Source organism: Habropoda laboriosa, unplaced genomic scaffold, assembly GCF_001263275.1.
Source record: "Habropoda laboriosa isolate 0110345459 unplaced genomic scaffold, ASM126327v1 scaffold5, whole genome shotgun sequence".
Lineage (NCBI taxonomy): Eukaryota > Metazoa > Arthropoda > Insecta > Hymenoptera > Apidae > Habropoda > Habropoda laboriosa.
The window spans coordinates 2,431,814-2,454,341 of record NW_017100161.1 but is presented as its reverse complement, the minus strand read 5'-3'; the positions used below and the strand labels follow the sequence as shown (position 1 = coordinate 2,454,341).

The following is a 22,528-nucleotide window of genomic DNA, read 5'->3' as shown; positions in this document are numbered from 1 at the left end:
GACCACATCTCCCACGGAGAAAAGCCTCGAGCACAGCGTTACACCTTAAAGAAGCCTGTGTGTGCGCTCTTGGTAGCCGCAAAAATCAATTCAAACCCCGCCTAGTCCCTCTCCAACTCCCGTACAAAATCCCCGCTTCGATCTATACAGATTCTACACAAACTCTGTAAATTTCCCTCCTACCGAAAACCCCAGCTGGAAAGACATAGAAACTTGGCCGAAATAGCTAATCACGGTTCTACAACGAGGCTAACTCGCTTGAAACCACAGCTGCAAACCGCAAAATCAATCTGCAGAACGATCGGTGAACGTGGCGTTTTCCACGACGTGAAAGTCGTTTGGAATAAATGGTGGCGCGCGCTGGGTAATCCAGGGAAAGGGAGCAGAAGGATCAACGACAATGCACACACAGCCGAGTCTCCTTGCTCGTTGATCCAACTGCCAGGTCCAGGTTCTCTTCTCTGTCGCTTGTGTACGGCCTTCCAGCCTCGTGCCTGGCAACCTCGACATTTTCCCAGGTCGCGGGGAGCAGAGTTAAGCTGTGCCTTAAACGTCGAACAAAGTAGAGAAAGAGCGACAGAGATAGAAAAGTAATCCTCTACAGACTCTCTCTCTCGTGGATCTCCCTCTCTCTTTCAACCAGCCGGGTCTTTTTCAAGCTGGCATGTAAATACAGCTTGACCACACATGTACACGTGTACGTACAGATTGGACAAAGTTGAAGAGAGAGGGGGTCGAAAGAAAACACCGGACACGGCGGCACGTTATGAATAAGGTATTCTATGCGTTACTACGGGGTTGGCCGTGTGTATTGATCTGGCCACGGTGCCCCGCCTCTCTCTTTCTCTCTCTCTCTCTCTTCGCCCCTTGCTCTCTTCTCGCCGCTTCTCTCTTTCGCTGCCTCGCTCAGCCGCCCTCTTTTCTTATAAATGTTCTTCCTTTTTTTCCCCCTCTTCGACGGTGTTCTTCTTCTCTTTTTTTGCTTTCTTCTCTTCTCGTCGTTGGGACTGATAGGAAGACGGGTTGGTGAAGATGTAGGGTGATTTTTCGATGTTACGGCGGTTTTTTTAGGAGCGGCGAAGTGAAAAGGAGGGTTGAAGGGGTAGGGACACGCACTCCGGCGAAATTCGAGGACGATGGCTCACCTGTTGATGCGTGAATACGAAGGGCCGCTGTCCTGGCACGAACTTCATGACTGGAGGATCACGATTACATCGGGTGGCTGGAAGCTACTCGTCGCTGGGGGTTTTAATTTGTGAAATTCGAGGCGACGATGTTGCCTCCACGCTGTGACAGGAATTTTCGAAAATTTTTAATACTCGGACAAGTAAGACTAGCGAGAAATCTAGAAATAAATTGCTAAGAGCTGCAATTTATCAGCTCTTATTTGCAATTTCAGGTAATTTCAGAAATGTTTATCAATTTTAGACACTCGGATAACCTTCGATAACAAAATTTCTCACCGCCGACGCATCAAACTGAGTTCTCGTCGAAACACCAATTACCTTCTACGAGCAAAAATAACGAGACGATTAATAAAACATTACCGTGTCACGCTGACATTCCTACTCTATCGATCGATTAAAAAATTCAACAATTAAACGTCGTTGAATCCGAGATAACCCAAATTTTCCAAATGTCCACTTCGCCATAAATCACAAAAAATCATCCCTCCAATTGCTCCTACTCCCACTCCAACTAAACTACTCCAAGTAAACTCGAAAAATAAGTAAAAAAAAAAAAAGAGTCTACAAGCCGAATCGCGCAGCCTCGCGAGAAGGGTGCTTTGGCGCGAGCGGTAGGGGTGGAAGATTAAATTCGCGGGGGCAAGGAGAGAAGGCCAGGCGGTTCGATCAGATATATTCCGTGGAGTTCGAAAAGCGGGCCACGTAATGAATTCGTGCGCCCTTCGTCGATGGCCTGGTTTCATTGCGAACGACGCCATGCTAAATGAAGGTACGACCTTCCGCGCGCGCGAGCTCCTCGCGATGAAGATTAGTCGCCGCTACTTTCTCGTGAACCTGAATTCCTCCTACGAGAAATCCATCAAGCCTCGAGTCTTCCGCCGTCCGTTCTATCTAACCGATCCGTGAATTAACATTTACGCCTTGCTACAGCCATTCAGAGGCCCTCCCGATACACTCTTCCCACTCTTCCACCCTCCTTCTTTGTTCAAACTTATCCACACGTCGTGCAAACGTCCCCTTTTCTCCTCGTCCGCGTATCTCTTTCTTTCTTCGCTCGAGTATCGCCCGGAGGACGAAGAAAAGAAGCCGTTGTGCGAGTTATTAACCCTTTCAACGTTACGAAACCGTACACACCGGTCTGAAATGTTTTCTACGGTTTGATTTATCCTTTTCAGCAGAGGCTAAGTCGTTTCAATGCGTGGATCGATGTGATCGTCGAGGCACACTTTGGACACAGGTAACTCGAGCAAATTATGTCCTTTCGATAACGATTTTAGATTTTAGAAAATCGAAGTGAAAGTGAAAAACTCGTAAGGGGTTCGACAGAAAGTCTGTTGTCCACTTGAGAAAAAGAGACCAGGACTGCATCAGCATTTTACCCAGGTCCCTTAGGTATAAACAGTTACAGGCCTATGGGTCCGATCACATCTGGTCTACCATATTATTTTCACTAGCAGTGTTTCTCGTATACAGTGGAGGACAAAAGTATTCATACACCCTATAAAATGGAATAACTTTTTTAAAATTGGGCCAAACGACTTGAGTTTTTTTTTTTGAGAACTTGGAAAGATTAGATTACTAGATGACGTGTAGAAAAATTTTTTGAAAAAACTGCAATTAGTCGGAATCGCGAAGAAAATAGCGAAGGTCTAAGAAAATTTCAAAAATACGTTTTGTAGATCTGTGTCAATTATACACACGCTGAAAAATTCATCGAAATCGGTGGATGGAGAAACAAGCGACAGGCATCGAAAGATATAAGAAGTTCTAGGCCGAAAGTCGTGAAACAGTGCGATTTTCACAATCTTTAACCGTTTGTAGCTCATAGCAACGTTAACCCTCTATGAGCCCGTGTAACTTTCAAGTCACATACTAATATATCGATATTTTATTAAATAATTGAACTTTCTTCCACAAAATGGCTGAATGCCAATGGGTGAATGCTGAATTCACTGTTATTCTGTATTTATAGGTCGATATTTGCTAATTGTACGTTACATAAATTCTTTTACAGTCAAGAAAAATATTCGGCCCATAGAGGGTTAACCGATTTCGATGAAATTTTCAACGTGTGTCTAATTGACATAGATCTACAAAACGTATTTTTTAAATTTTCATTACGAGCTCAGATAAAAAAATTGTAAAAACGACCTTCGCTATTTTCTTCGCGATTCCGACTAATTGCAGTTGTTTCAAAAATTATTTACACTTCATCTAGTAAATTAATTTTTTTAATTTCTCAAAAGAACTCAAGTCGTTTGGCCCAATTTTAAAAAAGTTATTCCATTTTACAGGATGTATGAATACTTTTGTCCTTCACTCTATATAACACAATTCATTTTTGCTTATTAGCTGACGCATTATTATTAGTAACAATCCAACAATATTTGTTGAATTTGCTGAGAGACTCGTTTCTTAGGTTAGATTGGTAGTTACTTGCTCGTTAACCCTTTCACTGCTACACGCGTATATATACGACCAATAAAATTTGTTTACTGCAATACATTTGCTGTTTTCCTAAACCGGTGCAACAGTAAGTAGGTCTCTTGATAGATGACAAACAGCAACTGTTCTCCTATGCTTACGATATACTTTTCAGCGAGTCTCAGTGGCATAGTCTGACGGTCCTTGGTCAGAGCACGCCGCATTCAAAGGGTTGAGCATGCACAACGATAGTAATCAACTTGCAAATTTCTCCATTTGGAGATCTCCAAATCTCTCGAGTGTTCCAATTCTTCCCCTTCTGTCGAGTAATTCCTCTAGCATTAGATCTAAACAAAAGCTTCCTCCCCGATAGCAAGAAAATTGCATCGACAGAGAAAGAAGAAAGCTTCACGGTTCCCGGTGTTTCTTAATTGTTCTCACGGCCAGTTCAGCTCGTTAAATCGCCGATCGACGTTCCAGTTTGTCGTTGCGGACGGTCTGGGACCGGAAGGGTGGAGGGGCAACAGCATTTTTCTCTGGGCAGCGCAACGGCCCGTTAAATAATTGTCTTCCTGAAACGATCGTAGGATAGCGATGCAACGCGATTAAATCGAAAAGTCGATTTCCCCCGGCATACTCTCTTCTCTCTCTGGTGATGTCGCTAACGGGATCTGACAAGGCGGGAACGCGCCTAGCAGTGCGTCTATAGGGGCGTTTATCGATTCCCCGCGGCAGCAGGAACTCGCTGACAAGGTTACAAGGTTGCACTAATTGAGGGTTTTAATTTCCTGTCCGCCCACCCGAACCAGCCGATTTATTCCCGCGACCGTGATACACGCGATCCCTTTGTTTTGTCCACCGGTGAATGGTAACATTGTGGCGAACCTGCCGATCCTACTGGTTGCGGCAAGGTATAGGTTTATAGTGTCTGATTGCAACCCTCTTGGGAGTTAGTTCTGTGTAGTATTTCGCCGTTGATACAAGTCGAGTGGATCTAATCCGAGGCGCTTGTGGAACAGGAGATGTGCGTTGCATTTCATTTACTTGCGAGCTTAATGGATCATAGACGAATAATAATACGCACTGTACGTGCATCGTGGAACTTCTAAGAGGTAGTTCTGTAATTAATTTTAACACGTTCCCCGCCACGATTGCATATTTAACGTTGAAACGAAGTGAAACAGTCGCATAAAAATATTTCATTCGAGGAAATTTCATTGGAGAAAAATTATCGACGGAGTTCTAAAATGTACAATTTAATATTTGAGGAAATTTATTATAATTGGAGAAAAATTATCGATAGACTCCTGAAATATAGGAAATTTTTTGGGAACTGTGCCGAACACTCAGATTTTCTCTGAATAATAGAAATTAATTTTGAAAATAGACCGTGATTTTATTTCGCTGGATTTGTCAGGTGTGCTAGCTACTGTATCAGATTATCTTTCGACCTATTAACCCAGTTTTTTATAACCTGTTCATCCGCCGAGCAAATTGCGGGGACATTTGAAACGGAGAACGGCAAACTTTTCGGTTTCGAATATTATGGGGAACGAGGAGGGGTTTCTCGAGGGTCCGGAGGAACCTCGACAGGCTTAATAGGCTTAACGAACTTGGACGTCTCGAGAAGTTCGAAAAGTCTCGAATGTGTCGAGAGACTTTGTGAATCTTCGAGGATCTTCGCGGAACTACCTTCTACCAGAGAGCGCCTTCCACGGTTCAATTTATTAATTATTCCAACCTGTAACGCACATCGACGAGAAAATCGAATTCGTGCTTTCTTGCAAAGATCGATCACCCACGAACGTGATTTAACATTGTTAATAACGTGCAATAAGGATTCCGGTATTCACGAGAATTTCTTAGACTTCCACGAAGACCGTTTAGTTAAGGATTCGATAATCTTCACGGCTTCGCCGCCACGTAATCTCGAGCGACGTATGAAACTTACGGCTATGAATTAGACCGAACAATGAGCCGAGTTTCAATGGGTTAACGGGTCCTTGGATCGGGTGCAATTACAATAACTATCGTCACAGTCTCCAGCGACAGTCTGAACTGATGCTTCCCCGGAGATATTCACCGTGCTTTCGCATAATCTCAGACGGTATTCACCGTAAAATTATTCCGGTGAAAAAGATCCCGGTTGCGAAGAGCGAGAAATTCGTTTCAATTGGAACGAGAATGGAACAACAGACGAGGAGAAAGAAGCTGCGTATAATACGCCGTGAACGAGACAACTCTGTCGTTCTTTTACTCTATAATAAATACGACTAAATATACTTCTTTGCTTTCTGGAAAATTGTAAAACAAGAATTGTCTACTTTGCAAAATTGAAACTGCGAAATAGAAAATCCATCTTGAAAAGTAGCGAAATTCATTTAAATTTCACAGTTTCAACCGTTTCGTTTCTTAGTAATTCTAGAGAATTAACCCTTTAACCTATGATTTTTCTTCTGACTGTGCATCTAAGCGTCAGCCATTTACTGTTTTACTACTGTGTCAGGTGACAAAAGTTAATCTGTTAAAGATTAATTGTTCTTACTGATATCGTTAGTTTTGTCACATCTTGACCAGAATTTCTCCCACGAGTCTGACACGTTGTTGTGAAACGAAACTTGGTACATAATTAAAAAGTCGAAGTTGAAAAATGATTATTACGCATTTACATCGAGTGTTCGAGGAATTTCACGTAGGATTTTGCAAGAGCGCCCTTGCGAAAACTTTAACTTCACCCTTGGCGGGAGAAGAAAAGCCTGGGTCCAGCCATGGACAACGGAGGATCCTCGATTTCAGGGTTAATCTCGATCACGGGACGAGGCACTCGAGCCGTAAGAGCATCCACTCGAACGCCAGTCGCATCCACGCCGCGCTCCAAACGATTCCGTAAATTTCCGCCAACTTTCGATTCTCTCCTTCGACCCTTCGCGATTCCACCGAATATCTCTCGAACCGTCAAACTCCTTTTGTGCGAGGAGATGGCCCTCGAGAGGCGACCGTCAACGGATCGTTTGTCCACGAAAATAGAAGCCCGTCGGGCCCGACGTGTCGCGTTCGCGATCAAGAGGCGCAAGGAGAGATGAAAGAGAGCGACGGGACGATCGTTCATTGTCCAACCGTGCCTCTGTCTCGCCATGCCAATTACGAGCAGAGCTCATTTACCGGAAATCGAGGGTACGTGTCCAGTCGAATGGATTTTCGTCTATCGAGCGGATTTCTTTTTCGTCAAACTCTCTTTTCGTTTAGACCAGATTTATTATTGTATACGTGACGTCACGCGAGATAGTGAAATGATTTTTGAAGGAAGATTTTTAAATGGTCACAAAGGTTGAATTAAATTGCGAAAAGAACCCTGAACACTTAACACGTGCAAGTATACTTCGAGATTCGTTTATACTTCCACACTCAATTATTAGGTCAAGTTTCCTTCGCAGTGGGACAAAATTAGAAACATCTAAATTTCTAAAAAAAATTTAATTTCCGAGTTTAACTCTTTCAATCTCACAGGTGGATTTTTCTGGTGGATGTCGTTAGATACGAAAAATTTCGTTTCAATCTCCCTTCGAATTTCTAACTTCGAATACACAAAAGGGTTAAAAATATACAAGACAGAGTGTTTTATCATCACCATAGATAATGGAGAGATTTTTCATCGATCAAACTGCCAAATCAATTCTCAAAGAATAGTACAAATCACTTTAGATCTCACTGAACGATTGCTCGTCACTGATCTATCCTACTTACAGCATCGAGCGAAATTTGAATCGAAAAGAGCGCGACTTGTCTCTTGCACGACCAGAGAACGAGAAAAACGGGACAATTATAATAGAAATGTACGATCGGAGGGTAGGGGAGGGGGTTGAAGAAGCGCGAAACGCGGGCGAGAACAGGAGAAGAGGGCCCCCTGTTTATTTCTTCTTTCGTAAAGTCAACAAAAATTTCGCCGATCCGGCACGAGCAGCGAACGAACGAACAGTGGACGACGGTCGAGCCAAATGTAGTTGGCCGACCGGCCAAATGAGTTTGTGTCTATTATTACACTCCACCCAGCCGTGAGCCACGAGCCGCCACGGGGCCCGGTTATACTGCTGTCTATACTTGCTATACTAGCCACTATATGCGTACTACTGTAGTAACGCCCGATTCCTACGCCCCTCTACCAGCTGCTATTTTCTTTTTTTTTTTAATTCTTCGTTTATTTCTATTTTTTTTTCCACTCCGGCGTCACGGTTCGTTCAGTGTGACATTATTCGACGATCCGTGACCAAACTCGATAGGGGCGGATATTTAAATTCGACTAGCAAATTAACACCCCTTGCTTCGCCAATTTTTCACGAGCCACCGTTGTTTCTCTTTCGAATGACGAGTGAACTGTTTTTTAATTAATTTCATAGAGTATATAATTAGGCTCAGTTAATTTCATATGATACAGTTAGTTTTTTCTATGAACAGTTTTGGGAATTTACTCTTCTAAAGGGTACTACTCTGTGGATAAGGAATTGAATTTTTTTTCGAAGAAATCGAACGATTCAGAATATTCCAATTGATCTGGTATTTCGACGAAGAATAGCGACAAGTTAATATAGACACTACTACTATTTTATAACGAAAACAATGCGTTTCTGTGGACCGGTATAGAACGAACACCTCCGGACGCGCGTTATTTTAAACAGGTTGCCAAGAATACGTTCCAGTCACCGCAATTTTCGCTCTTTCCCCGTATTATTCAACCAGCCGTAGCCGACGTATCCATCCTAGCAGATGGATATCAAAATTCGTTCCGCTGATTTTATCCAGGCGTCGTCATCCGTATCAATCCAAGGCGTAACTGCCTCATGAATAACAATTGTTCCATCAGAGAGCCTCTCTCTCACTCTCTCCCTCTCTTACACGTTATTTTATTCGTCGACTAATCAATCGATCTCTCCAAAAACAATACGCGTATCACGACAGAGAGAGGGAGAGCCGGGGAGAGCCGGGGAGAGCCGGGGAGAGACAGAGAGAGAGAAGGATGTTAGCTTTTGGCAGAGAGGGGAAAAAATTAGGGCACAGATGCCACGACACATTCTCGATATTATTATCACGATTCTCCAGGTTACAGAGCGATCTTATCAGGCGCCACGTGGGTGGCAAACACATGTCATCGTTAAATCTAATTAACATTCGTAAGAACACATAACGCTACTGGTATGTTTGCACGCGTTAATCCTCCATCTTTTATCAAGTTACATACGTATGTGTGTTTGTGTGTTCATAAGGATAGAGCATAGTTTGAACGATCGTCGGAATCATTCTACTACTTGGCGAGATTCTACCGCGGTGACTAATAGAACAGGTAAATTGATCAGTGTTACCTTAATGACTAACCATTACACTGTTATCTCCGCGAAGCGCCGTGTGTTTACGTCGCCTCCTTTGACTCGTGCATCTCGATGAAAACTACTATTGTCTCGTCCTTAATGCCAGAGATTATCTTCTCGAGATTAACTTTTATAACTGGAACGAATTGAGTGGTGCGACGTGAAACGTTGCTTATCTAGTCGTTCGCTAATTAATCGCTTGTCCTATCAAAAACGGTACAATTCTCGGTAAGTTACGATCACAAAATATAGGTAACAAATTTTGAACATCGCTACCTAACGCAAAACCATACCAAACCGTCCATCAACTCAAAATCACAACTTTCGCAGCCATCCACGATCATTACCAAAATGTTCCAAGCTCCCGAGATAAACAAGAAACTACTCAGAGTTTCAGTTACTCCATCGAACCTTCAAAATCACAATGAATCTGTAACCACCTCGGAATCCCAGCCTCATCCTTAACAAAATTTCCACGCCGCTGTTACAAAGAAGAAACTACTCGGTGAGAGCAAGATCGACAGATCGACGCGTTTCGAATAAATCATGGCCGGAGCACGTGGTCGGCGCTGGTTGTACCGTATCATAGTCTCTCGATGTCGGTCGAAAAACGATCGGCAAGTTGCTCGAGCAACGAAAATAGCATACGAAGGCAGGCATTATGAAGCTATGAAAATATTTATAGAACGGTTGCCACCGTTGGCAAATAATGACACACACGCGGCTATCGTCGCCGCAGAATAGTTTCGCCTTTAATAAATAACGCCACAACACACAACGACGGTCACACGTTACGTCGAATGATGCAAATCCTAGGATTAACGTGCTGAATACCGTTGGGGCCACGTTCCAATATTTAACGCGATATCCCAAGATCCAAGCAGTGGCGGTGCTGGTGGGTAGAGGCTGCTTCACAGAAACAGAGAGAGAGAGAGAGAGAGAGAATGAAACGCTCGCGCGGATCGTTCTATATGCATCGCTGGCCAGTTTTGAAATCGCGGGATTATACCGCGAGCCACTCCGTGATTCATTTATCACTTTCGCGATCACGAGTTCTCGATCATTGCCAGTTGCCTTCAATTGAACCCGCGCTACTGCCTAGCCTCCGCAGTTCACTCTCTCGCACTCTCTGTTTATTTCGACGGCCTGATGTTTCGTCTACTGACACTTCTGCTTCCCCCTTCCTTCCTGATTTTTCTTTCATTTTTTTTCTTGTCGACAAGCCTCCGCGCTTCCTTCGAAAGTTTCTTAACTTCGCAGGACTTCTATCGGGGAGCTGTTTTTCGACGAACCGAGTTTGTTGTTATCGTGACAGTTGAGTGTAGCCGCCCTGATAAGGGCTCAGAGTTCCCAGGCGGTGCCTATTCCTCTATCAAGCTTTAAGAATCTACGCATCAGCCAGCCACAGCCCCGAAACGGGCGATGGAAAAATCCAGCCACGCCGCTGAGCGTTTTCAACGGATGAGCCCTTTCGTTACGTTGCCAGTCAAACCGGGCAAATACCCCGACGTCGACTGCCACCGCATCCACGGGGAACCACGGGAAGGCGGACTCACCAGTACACGCAAGTACTGTGCTCTGACCCTGTTACAGGCGAGAGGAAAAATAAGGAAAGGTATTGGATGGGATGGAATAAGGAGATGATGGGGAAAGGGTTTGAAGCTCAGGATGCCGGGGGTTCGCTAAGCCCCGGGTGTCCGAAAACACCCCCCTGCGGCCGTTGTTATCGTGACAAGTATTGTGTGCGTATTATTGGGCTCGATCAGACGATCGACCGGCGCCGTACCTCGAGCTTCTGCTCTATACCGGCTTTCGCAAGAAGATGTTGGTATCTCTACTTTCTGGGGTCCATTGCCAGGAGAACGCGCGCTTCGGCGGAGTGCGCGCGACTTGGAAAAACCCTGCTCTCACCGTTCGGATCACAGAGCAAGTTGGACCTACCCTTTCGGGACGCAGCTCACTTAGCCGACCCTCCAGGCTGCGTGCAGCCCGGAGCGTCGTTACCAGCGGGGGCTACGGGGAGGCGGAGCTGCGAGCATCCTTACTTGGTCCCAGCAGGATGGCCTTACTGGCCGATTTGAACCTACTCCACCACGGCTCCATTACTGGGGCCGCCTGCACTGGTGAATGTAGGTTGGAAGTCCATGCATACGCACATTACCCATCACTTTGCTCTGGAGCGATTGCTCCTGATTCTATTTGGAACAGAGGTGATACGGTTAACACGTTGACTGCCGCGCGCATTTTACGTGGTTTGCCCATGGCGCCAACATGAAATTTTTATTATGCGACGCCGGCCACCGGTGACCCCCACGACGCTGCAGCCAAGTCGAGTGCCGGTCACTGATGACCCCCATGGCAGTCAACGTGTTAAGGGGGTCTTCTAGTGTGACGGTTTCAAAAAATCGATTTTTATTTTTTTGCATATATCGAAAGTGCAGCTCTTTAAGAATGTACTCCTCAAGTTTTATAGTTGTAATCGTATCAAGGGAGAATCTAAATTGCACTGAAAACTTTAAACGCGTTTTTCTCGGAGCCATGTTTTCTGAAATGGTTGCCACGGTCTGGCAAATTTTGCACATGTCTTCAGAACATGTGTGGCTACGGTCGGTAGTAGAATTATGCCAAAATATATATTTTTCTGATTTTTAGAGCCTCTGAAAGGCGAAAAAAGTCGAAAAAATCGATACTTCGTATTCAAAGTGCCGCCATTTTTTTCATTTTCAATATTTTTCTCTTACTCTACTACCGACCATAGCGACATGCGCACTAAATAAGAATCAATTGGATTTTTTAATTTCTGATAAGCAGAACAGCTCAAATCATGGCAACCGTGGACCTACTTTTTTTTTTCATGCTCCTGTTTGACGTGTTTCACAGCAGCCGTATCTAATTATTTTTCAACAAAAAGAATTTGTAACGATTCCTCAAGGACAAGTAAATACATAGGAATAAAGCTCACGTTAGTAACTGTTACCGTACTTCTGTGATAAATTAGCAAGAAAGGCCTAGAAAACTGCCGTCACACTAGAAGACCCCCTTAAATGGAACAGTGGAAGAAACAGGGAGGTTTTTCTGCTGCAAATTCCATTCAACGATATCACTGCGTCGCGATAACAGTAAACACTGTTCGTCCGCGCGAGACAGGGAACGATTCCTGGAAATCCTTCGGGACTGACAACAAACGAGAAGCTAATGAAAAAATTTCGAAAAAGTGACGAGTGTGTTTACTTCGCTGTTAGTCGTAGGAATGTTTATATTTCTGCGCTGCAGAAACCTCGAAAAATGAATATTCTGGGGAAAAGCGAAGCGAGGAACGTCGAGCTCGGAGAGAACAAGCCCTATCGAGAATTCCTTCCGATCGAACGCGTTTCCAACGACAGAGAAGGGGAGCAGAGAACGACGTCGAGTCAGAGACGGTGAAATAAGAACGAAAGAAGGACGAAGTGAATTTTCATAAAGAGCAATTTGTACTTCACCGATTCTCCATTATTTATAGAGTTCGCCGGAGAACCGAGGGGAGGAAAACAAAGGAGGGCAACGCGAGAAAGTAGAATCCGTGAGGTGAACTGGCAAAAGGAGGGTGGAGAGGGTGAAAAACGATCGAACGGAAGAGGGACAGAGGGTTTGTGGGAAAGAGAGAAAAGAGAGGAGTGGCGGCGGCGTGCACGTACACTCTGCATATTTAATGCAATCAGAATGCATCGAGCCAAGAATATCGCGGGGCAGGGGGATGCAATTTTTCTCGGCACAAAAGAACGACACGACGAACGTGATCTTTATTATCCACGGCCAGATTTCTGTGAACTTACTGCAAGTACGTGTGCGTATGTGTGATGTTGGATGGAAGAAGAATGCTTCTTGAGTAGAAAATGAGTAGAGAAGTGTCTTGTCGCGTTTCGAAGACTTTCGAGTGAACGAGAAATTTGAGAAAAATCGACCGAGCTTGTTTCCATGTCAAATGATCTACGAATTTTTGTACGATTTTTTTCTGATTTTCTACGTGTGTGCAGAGAGTGTCTTTGGTATTAGAGTAAGAATCAAGATTCTCCTTTAAAACGTTATTCACATGAAGGAGAAATTTCAGAAAAATCGAGAGTTCATTTCGACATAAAATGATCTATGAATTTCTACACGGTTCTTTCTGCTTTTCTGCGCTTCTAAGTGTGTACAGAGGGTGTCTTCGATGTTAAACGAAAGAAGGAGAGAGAAAAATTATTCACGTGACCGAGAAATTCAAGGAAAATCGACTAAGCTTGTTTCGACGCAAAATGATCTCCAAATTTTTATACGATCTTTTTCACTTTTCTACGGGTGCACAGAGGGTGTCTGCGATATTAGGCGAAAGAAGGAGAGAAGAAAACTTCGTTAAAAAATTATTCACGTGACCGAGAAATTCAAGGAAAATCGACTAAGCTTATTTCGATGCAAAATGATCTACGAATTTTTATTCACTTTTGTAAACGCGTGTAAAGGGTGTCTCCGATACTACACGAAAGAAGGAGAGAATAAAAACACTAGTTTAAAAAATTCAAAAAAATCGACGCAAAACCGCGCACGAATTTTTGCACGGTATTTTTTCTGCCAGCTCTAGGGAACAGAAAAGACTACGTTCAAGCCCACGCGCGAACGAAACGATTATCTCGCAATCGAGCTAGCGTAATGTCGTTAGCGAGAGCCCTGGTCGTGCCGTAAGCTCTTTGATTTCATTACAAACTGCTGGATACGACCGCCTGAAAACGCTCGAAAGACAATGCGCTCGTCAGTCGACGGCCGCCTGCGATACTTGAAAGGCTTGAGCGGCGTCTGTCGCGTTGAAATAAAATGTAATTACCGGCCTATTCCTCCCCTTTGATATATTCGAAAAGAGCCACGGGAAGAGGTCTAATTTCCCTGGTTAACGTTCGGGCTCTGGAAATTTCGAATCACTCCAGCCTGCTAATTGCACGCTGGAATATTACCCTTGCCGCAGAACAAACATAAAACTACGAACACAACCAATCCCTGTCGATATCTCGACAACCCCTAAATTACAGTCTAACGATCGATCCAAACGCAACTCTCCACTTTCTTAATTCCACATCCTCCAAGACGATGTAAAAAAGAAAAACACAGTCTACTGGAAACGGGTGATTGAAATAAAATAGTCTCTGTAACTGCTGATATTCTTTTTATTCTTCGACTCAGAAGAAACGTGTTTACTCTTCGAGGCGCTCTGAGGTGGGTGAGGAACGCCGTCGCATTGGTTTCACCTCAATTTATTCAAATCTAAACGCGGTGGTCAGCGTACAGTTCGCTCGGAATGGTACAACTGTTTCGTTCGCTAATCGTCCCGGCGGCGGCGGTTCGACGAGTACGTTTCGATGGCTGGTAAAGGAAAAACTGACCGGAGGTGTAGGCGTACTGGGATTTTATATTGTTAGGACAGGGAGACAGGAGTAGAGATAGATAAAGATAGAAACGGAAAATTCGTAGAAAGCGGGGTCGTTCGTCCTCGTGCGAACCTGGATGCCCCATGTGCGCTCCTTAGGCTACTCGAGGACGAAGGCAAGTCTTAACCCGGGGAGAGACAAAAGAACGGAAGGAGTTGGAAAAGAGGAGGTTCGCGTGGAAGAATAGAACAAGGTTCGGTAAGGGCTTGTTGGCAGCGAACTGTCTCTGGACACCCAAAAAGGGAAAGCTGGGATCCGCTTATACCTACTGTGATGCCCGGTTTGCCCCAATTCCTCGAAACTCGGAGCAGATATCAGGGTAACGCTGAATTTAAATTAAGAATCGTCGTTGCGTAGAAACAGGACTTTATTTGACAGAGGTTTAACGTTACGCGACGTGCGCGTGGTGAAACGGAGAATGGACGCGGAAATGGAGGAAATAGGGCTGTTTGAGGGGTTAGGGAAGATGGACTTTGGGTTGTGACTATTGTAAGAATATGGTTGAGTGAAGCTAACGGCACTTCACCCTAATTTTGCCGAAGGGGAAGTTTTGAGCTTAATTCGATACACATTTATTTTAAATGAATTTATTTGTTAGAATTCTTTTTCCGCCGAAGGTTCTCGGGTAAGTGCCGTGCCTTTTCGACAGAGTCCTCTTCTCGGAGAGTCCCAAGACACCCCCAATTCGTGGCGAGATCCCTTGCTCCGAATATTTATCTCTCTGTCGCGCCACGAAGCATCGATGACGTCGGGCCACCGGCCCCCTGCACGCGTCCTCTCTGTGTTCGGCAACAGGACGTCGGGTCCTTTGCCATCGGTTTCTACGCCGCCGAGCCTGTTCCCCAATGACAGACTTTAAGGTCCGCTCGTTGGCGATACAATGTTCTTTTACAAGTGTAAGAATATGGTTGAGTGAAGGTAGGGACTCGGGCCGGTTCATGACCCGCAGACCTCTCGATCTGCGGAGGAACCCGGACCCAACGCCTGACTCCCCCACGCGCTAAGGGCTGGGTCAGGAAGGACCCAGCCACGTGCTCGCTCGACGCGGTCCTTGCCGGGTAGAAACCCCCAACTTGCGCCAGGGTTTCCCAAAGGCAAGAGAGGGGCGTCAAAGCCGGCATATAAGGACGCGTTAGGAGCACTGCGGGCAGAAACATAAGAACTATAAGAATTGTAAGGATTGCAGGAGAGTAAATTGAGCCGCGTAGTCAACGACGGAATAAATATAGCTTTTTTTCAATTATCGGACGAAGCACTAGACTGTGTAGGAGAGTTTGAAGATGAAGAGTAATGTTGAAAGTGGATGGTTCGTTGTAAATGCAGATAAAATTAAGTTGCTACGAACGTGTTGCAGTGTGCAGTGTGATAGCCCACCTAATCTCCACCGTTAGTCACCCGAACACTCATCTCCTGTTTCCCGTAACTTCCTCGCCGATTACTCGTTCGAACAAACCAGCCTAAACCATTGCACCCTTAGTCACTATAAGTTATATATATAGGAAACCAATGACCACCGGTCAGTCTCTGTGCAACCAGCAGCCCGTTACTCTAAATATTAAACTCTGCATTTCACAAAACGTGTCGTTTGGCGTCTGAATCCCTCACCTAAACGGTATATCAGTGCGACGGTATAAAACTTGCACCTCGCGCTCAGTCCGTCACAGTGCAGACTCGAAGACGAACACCGGACACATCTGGTGGAAGTCCTAGTGTCTTTGTCCAAAGTGTTTCCAACACAGTGAAACTACACCCTAATAATCGATACTCTCTACCCCTAATTCCTAAAAACAAGAGCACCAGAGGAAGAGAAGTAAGAAACCCTCGTTAAATCCACTTCCACAATTCATACCGAAATAACACGCGAAACCCATTGAACCGCGCGACATCGGCAATTTTACCAATTCTACACCCTTCGCTAAATTTCGACGAAAGGAGGGAGCCTGATAATCAATATCACCCTTCGTCGTTCCTCGATTTTCTAAACAGAGAAGAAACACCACCTCGGTTGAATCGGAGAGTTGTACCGCGCGGGATAATGAAGTCAGAAATCGGCTAAACAAAAGGGCGGTGATTTGCACGGGGAAAAACAGAACCGTCCCTCTTTTCGATAATCGACGCGTCACGCCCATAATTAAGCGGCGTAATCCGGCGAACGGGCAATTATCGGGGCAATCTAACGGTCGAAGAGGGGCGAACCGAGGGAGAGCGTGTAAATTTCTGCGGTGCAAAAATGTGGCTGCGAGGCGGGTTCGGTGGCAGTTGGCGACCGGCTGGAGACGCAATTAGACTGGAAAAATATTAGCTCGGTAACGGGAGAGCCGTGTAACGCGATGCCTTTTAAATTCGGTAATTGTCCAACGGGGAGAAAGTGGTTGCGGCGGCGTAATTGAAGGCGCGCGCGCCGCTATCAGCTACAAAGCGAGCAGAGAATCCTGTCGTCAGCTTCGAAAATAGTCTTACGCTTCTCTGTTTTCGTTTCTTTCTTTGCCACCTAAGTTTCCTCTCGCTTCTCGAGGAAACATATTGGACAGGAGGAGGAGAGATGAGAACGAGTTGCGCGGGGATTCCTTGGTTTCTCTTTTTGGTTGCGGTGTAGCGGGTTTGGGAGGAAATGGTAAATCACATCTTGAATCTCATATTCATTCTTTGCAGATTTGAATTTCATTCGTTTTCACATTGATTGGAGTGATAAGAATTCTTATTTGAAGCACTTGTGCGGTGCACAGTAGTTTTGTGAAAGATCGCATTTCTAACTGAGAAATGAACGCATAGCCGGTGGTCTCGTTGCAGCGAGATGGTAAAATTGTGAAGTCTTTCGTAGTGGAATTTGTGTGCTGTATTTTGGAAAATATATACAGGGTGGTCTACAAATCATTCGCTATTGCATACGATACATCAAGAAAATTGGTGAAATTGGTAAACTTTCTTTGTAACGCTGTATTTCATTCGTAAGTTCCAATAAATAGCTACGATATTTTACCGACAGCTTAACAATTCTACGTATCTACTGCTGTACAGCAATTTTCAGAATTTCGTTAGAACGTCCAAGACACAAAGTGTTCTCCAAGATACACAACACGATTAATTAAAACGAGCTCCCCACCAGGCAATTTTCTGATAAGACAAATTCCGTCCAACGTATCGAGCCAGATCTTCGATCCTTTTTTCACGAGACAATACTGTTACTATCTAAAGCAACACAATTCTCTTCGAATCCTCTTTATTCTCAGTCTCGTGTTCCGTAAGCAGATGCCAAGGGCCTGGGCCAAAGTTTCATATCCACCCAAAAAAACAAAGAAACCACGAAAACCTGTACCGAAATTTGTTACTCCACCTCGTAAACCTGTCGTCGGAAATTTGAACCATTTTCAAAATCTGCTCGTACCTAACCGATAAAATTGAATTATCGTTGTAATTTGGTAAATTGCTCTTTGGAAACGAAATCGTTTCGAGCAGAAGAAACCGTAAATTACCGTCTGGCGCAGGTATATACGTGTAATTAGAAGAAAATTGTAAGTTGAGCGAACGAGACGAATTAATATGTACGACGTGTGCAGAAGTGTGCGTTCCAGTGTCCAGTTAAAACACGCTGACACGGGCAAAACGTGTTTCTTGTTTGTACGAGAACGACACGCTCGGATATACAAAGCGAGGAAGAATTATTCGCCGGGACAAAAACGTGATGATAAATGCGAGACGAGGCGAGGGAGAGAAGGTGGCTCGAGTTCCAGGCGATCACGACGACAGATGCTGCAGTCGCAATTTCCATAGTGACTGGCACACACGCGGCTCGATAAGCGACTGAGAAATAGAAGTCAACGTATAACTTAACCCTGAGCAGACCTCGAGCCGAGGCAACGCGTTTCTGCAATTCGACGCGACGTGTTCGAGCTGCCTTCGAATGGCAACTGTCGTTTCGAAACTCTGCCTTTTCTTTCCCCCTCCGTTCGAACCGTGGGAAACCCGAGGGAAAGTGGAAAAATTTGGAGAAATTTTTAACGAAACTTTTCAACTTTGATTTTTCTCTTCTATGGAAATTGAAGGAAATTTTTTAATTTGAAATTTAAGTCATGGGGGGATAGAAACGAAATCTTAAAATTTGAAATTGAACTCAAGGGAGAATTGAAATGAAATGAAATCTCAAAATTTGAAATTGAACTCAAGGGGGAATTGAAATGAAATGAAGTGAAATCGTAAAATTTGAAATTGAGCTCAAGAGAGAACCGAAATGAAATTAAATCCTAAAATTTGAAATTTAACTCGAGAGAGAAGAGAAAAATATGCAGAATCTTTCAAGCTTAATTTCTTTTATCACTGAAGTGAAATGAAAACTCCAAATTTGAAATTGAACTCAAGGGGGAATTGAAATGAAATGAAGTGAAATCGTAAAATTTGAAATTGAGCTCAAGAGAGAACCGAAATGAAATTAAATCCTAAAATTTGAAATTTAACTCGAGAGAGAAGAGAAAAATATGCAGAATCTTTCAAGCTTAATTTCTTTTATCACTGAAGTGAAATGAAAACTCCAAATTTGAAATTGAGCTCAAGAGAGAACCGAAATGAAATTAAATCCTAAAATTTGAAATTTAACTCGAGAGAGAAGAGAAAAATATGCAGAATCTTTCAAGCTTAATTTCTTTTTTCACCGAAGTGAAATGAAATCTTAAAATTTGAAATTGAACTCAAGGGAGAATCTACAAACTCTGCTAATTTTTCACTGAAATTAAATTAAATCTAAAAATTTAAAAGTCGACCTTCTGAAACTGAATCGACGTTAAACGAGTAATTAAGAAAACTTACTACATTCGACACTCGTCTCTAAACTACTCAACAGCTCCAGAAAAAAGTACTTTAGAATAACGTAAAATACTCCAGCAATACTATGCACAAGATTGCATTCAGATTTAACCGAATGAAGTTTGTTTACAATACGACTCTATTTCTTATGAACGAACAACGTTGTTGTTTTTTGTGGCAAGTCTCAACAGACGTTTGCAATAAAAACCAACGATGTTTGTTTTTTCCAATATACACCGTTACACGCTTCGCAGCGCCTTTTTTGTAAATATCGTTAACATTGAAAATAGCAGGTGCATAAAAGGAACGACATTACTTATGACTCAACCTAATAATATGAATGATCAAGTGTTCCAGGAACTGGCTATAGTTTAAAATAAAATTCAAAAATAGACGTCTGAGAACCTGTCGGGACCGCGAGATAAAGATAATAATCGTATAACAAGATCCGTTCGTACAGAGGTCCGTGCATATCGAGGAAAAGTTCGCTCTAATTGAGCCGAAGTCGATGATGCTTCGCGGTTCGTTACTCGTAAAAACACGTAAGAAACCGTTGACAGACAAATGGTTCGGCTCCGCTCTGCGCAATCGTAGATGAATAACGCGGTACGAATTATCAAAAGCACGGTTAAAAATCGTTAATCGCCGTCGGTGGCTTGGAGATCCTCCAAATTACGATATTCCCGTCACGACAATGAGTTATATTCGGTGGTTGATAGTTCGCGGTCGCACGCGTGACCGCGGGCAACGTCTATTTTTGCATCATTTCATCTTACACGCTGTACCACTTGTCAATTCAACGCTCGTACCAACGAAATCGAGACAGTAAACCGATCCTTGGTTAACATCGATCAACTCTCGTTTGATAAATTTCCAAATTTACGATCGATATTTTCTATTTTTCGATTCAATCCAAACACCTGTGAGTACGGAGACGGATAAATCGTAATTCTCGATCCTAATTCTCAAATGTTGACAGAGATTTAAATTAAGTGCGAGGAAAAATTCGAAATAAACGAATTCTCAAAAAAAAAAAGGAAATATCTACTTTGCCCGATGCTGGTAATAACGTTGAAAAAAAGAAAGGGCGATGTACTTTGAGAACGGTAGTAGAAAAAGTTTATTGTCACGATGGCGGACAAAAGATGGACGAAAATGTCTGAGCGAAGAAGAATCGGGGCAAAGTTCGAAACGAGCGAGAATGGCGAACGAGAGCGGTGAAAAAAAAGTGGCTGGGCCTCGGAGGGGGAAAGAAAAACACGCGGAGGGCGCCACGCAATAAAGGTCGACGACCTAAAGTGCCACCTGTACGTCCTGAACCAGTTCCCCTTTTCGGCAGCAATGTGGGTCAGCACGCTCCCTCGGCTAAAAAGGGCATGTATCAGTCGAAACGGTAGAAAACTAGCTTCGACGCGTCCTATTCACCAAGAATTCATACGAAAATACGGTTCGAACGACGAACGACGACTATTCCGCGTTCAGTTACGCACTGCGGTCGAAGGGGAACGCAAAAACGTTAACCCTGCCGTGTGGTGGGGGGTGAACGACCGGAATCACTGGCTAAACTGCACTTGAAAAGAAAAGAATCTCGTGTTTCGATAGAAATAAACGTCGATTTAAATATCAATTTCATTAGGTACATATATATAGGCCGTTGCAGAGATCTCCTTAACGAGAACGTATCGACGAGTTTCGCAGCGCAACGATTGACCGCATTTTTTGCGTCTGCCGGTGAGCACCGACCGAGATATTAATTATTCCGCGGGACATAAAACTAGGTCGTTCGAAAATGCACCCACAGGGGGCTAAAAAAATGCAACTGTCGTAAGGGAGGCGGAAAAAAATAATTGATTTCGACGCCCCTGCAATAGGTGTGTTGTATCGACGCCAATGGTCAGCTTCCCTGTCCGCGAAACGCGTATTTACATCGGACACGCATTAGCGTACGTACTACACGCGAACCGGTCAGCTGTTCGAACGACAACGACAACGACGACGACGACGACGACGACCACGTCCAGACGCGAAATCCTCGAGCAGCGGCGTGCCGCGTCCTCGAGACGATTCCGTTCCTCGACCTCGTGGAAACGAGGCTAACCGCGCGAGCCGCACGGCTCTGCAGACAAGAAGATGGCGGGGGAGGCGGGGTTGATGGGTACAACGCGAATTAGGTTAGGTTGCACCGCGCGAGGGATAAGTCGTGTGGCACAGGCGCTATACTATTGAATGAATGATCGGTAAGCCTGGAATTGTGATTGGTGTGGTTGGAAAATTTGATGTATACAAGGGAGTGTTGTACACACGGGGATGCCAGGGTGGAAAAGCATGGTTCGAAGGGTCAATGAGAATGCTGGCAGGTCGATAGCAATGGCGCCGCGAAGCTACGAAGAAAATCAATCCTGTACGACACGCGACGTGTTTTGACGTGCCTACTTTTTTACTCGTTCGTTTCTTCCCTGACAACGACACAATGCGACATTTCGTTCAACTGATCCGAGGATATAATCGTGAAATAAATTGGAATAGTTGGAAGTGTTCGGAATAACGGTGTGACAGGGAGAAAAGAAACGCAAAGTCGAGAAATACGAGAGAGCACACTGACGTACCGACCGAGGTGGCCGGAAAAGACGAGGCCGCAGGGCCACGCACACACGTATACACAAGTTAAGATCGCGCGTATACACTGACACGCACGTATGCAAAGGTGGGCATCGATACACTGCATGCAGCCAGAGACGGTCGTAGGCTATTCTCACGCACGCGATTAGCAAAAAAATTGTTTATGTCGCTTACTTTTGATCACTCGTTCCGTCGTGGAGAGCTTCTGCGACGAGTTGTTCGAGGTCATGCTGTATCAGGATGGTTGACGGGTGGGCGCCGGCCTCTCGCTCTCTTTCTCTCCTCGCTCTTCTCTATTTCACTCTTCCTCTTCACCCGGTCACACAGGATCGTTTCTCTCTCCCACTCTCTCACCGTGTCACTCTGTCACTGTTTCTTTTTTCTTCTTTCTCTAGCCGTAGTTACTCGCGCGAGGTAGCACCTTCCTCACGAACGGGGGGTTGGGTGGAAGGAGAGGGCGGTATTTTCACCTCGAGAGCCCGGCGCGGCACACACACATACACACGCACGGAGTAGGGGAGGGAGGAGACGGGGGTCGGAGAGGTGACGGAAGTTATCGCACGGTGCGGCACATCGGTGGCTCCGAACCGCTGTTCATTGGGCGTTTGCAGAGTGAGAAATTATTCTGCCGTGTCCCTCTCTCGCTCCCCGTGTATTTACTACAGCCAAACGACCTACGGTATTCCTCTCTTCTCTTTCTCGCACCTTC

The 22,528-nt window shown here is 44.6% G+C and overlaps 1 protein-coding gene across 1 annotated transcript in view; it reads right to left on the bottom strand.

Moving 5' to 3' along the window:
• Positions 1–22,522, bottom strand: part of LOC108578428 (serine/threonine-protein phosphatase 2B catalytic subunit 3-like) — a 247,014-nt gene extending 224,492 nt beyond the window's left edge. The window contains exon 1 of the mRNA XM_017941766.1: positions 21,994–22,522. Within this exon, the coding sequence (XP_017797255.1) occupies positions 21,994–22,048 (55 nt within the window). The 5' untranslated portion in view covers positions 22,049–22,522. The remainder of the gene's footprint in view (positions 1–21,993) is intronic.
• Between the last annotated feature and the right edge of the window lie 6 nt (positions 22,523–22,528).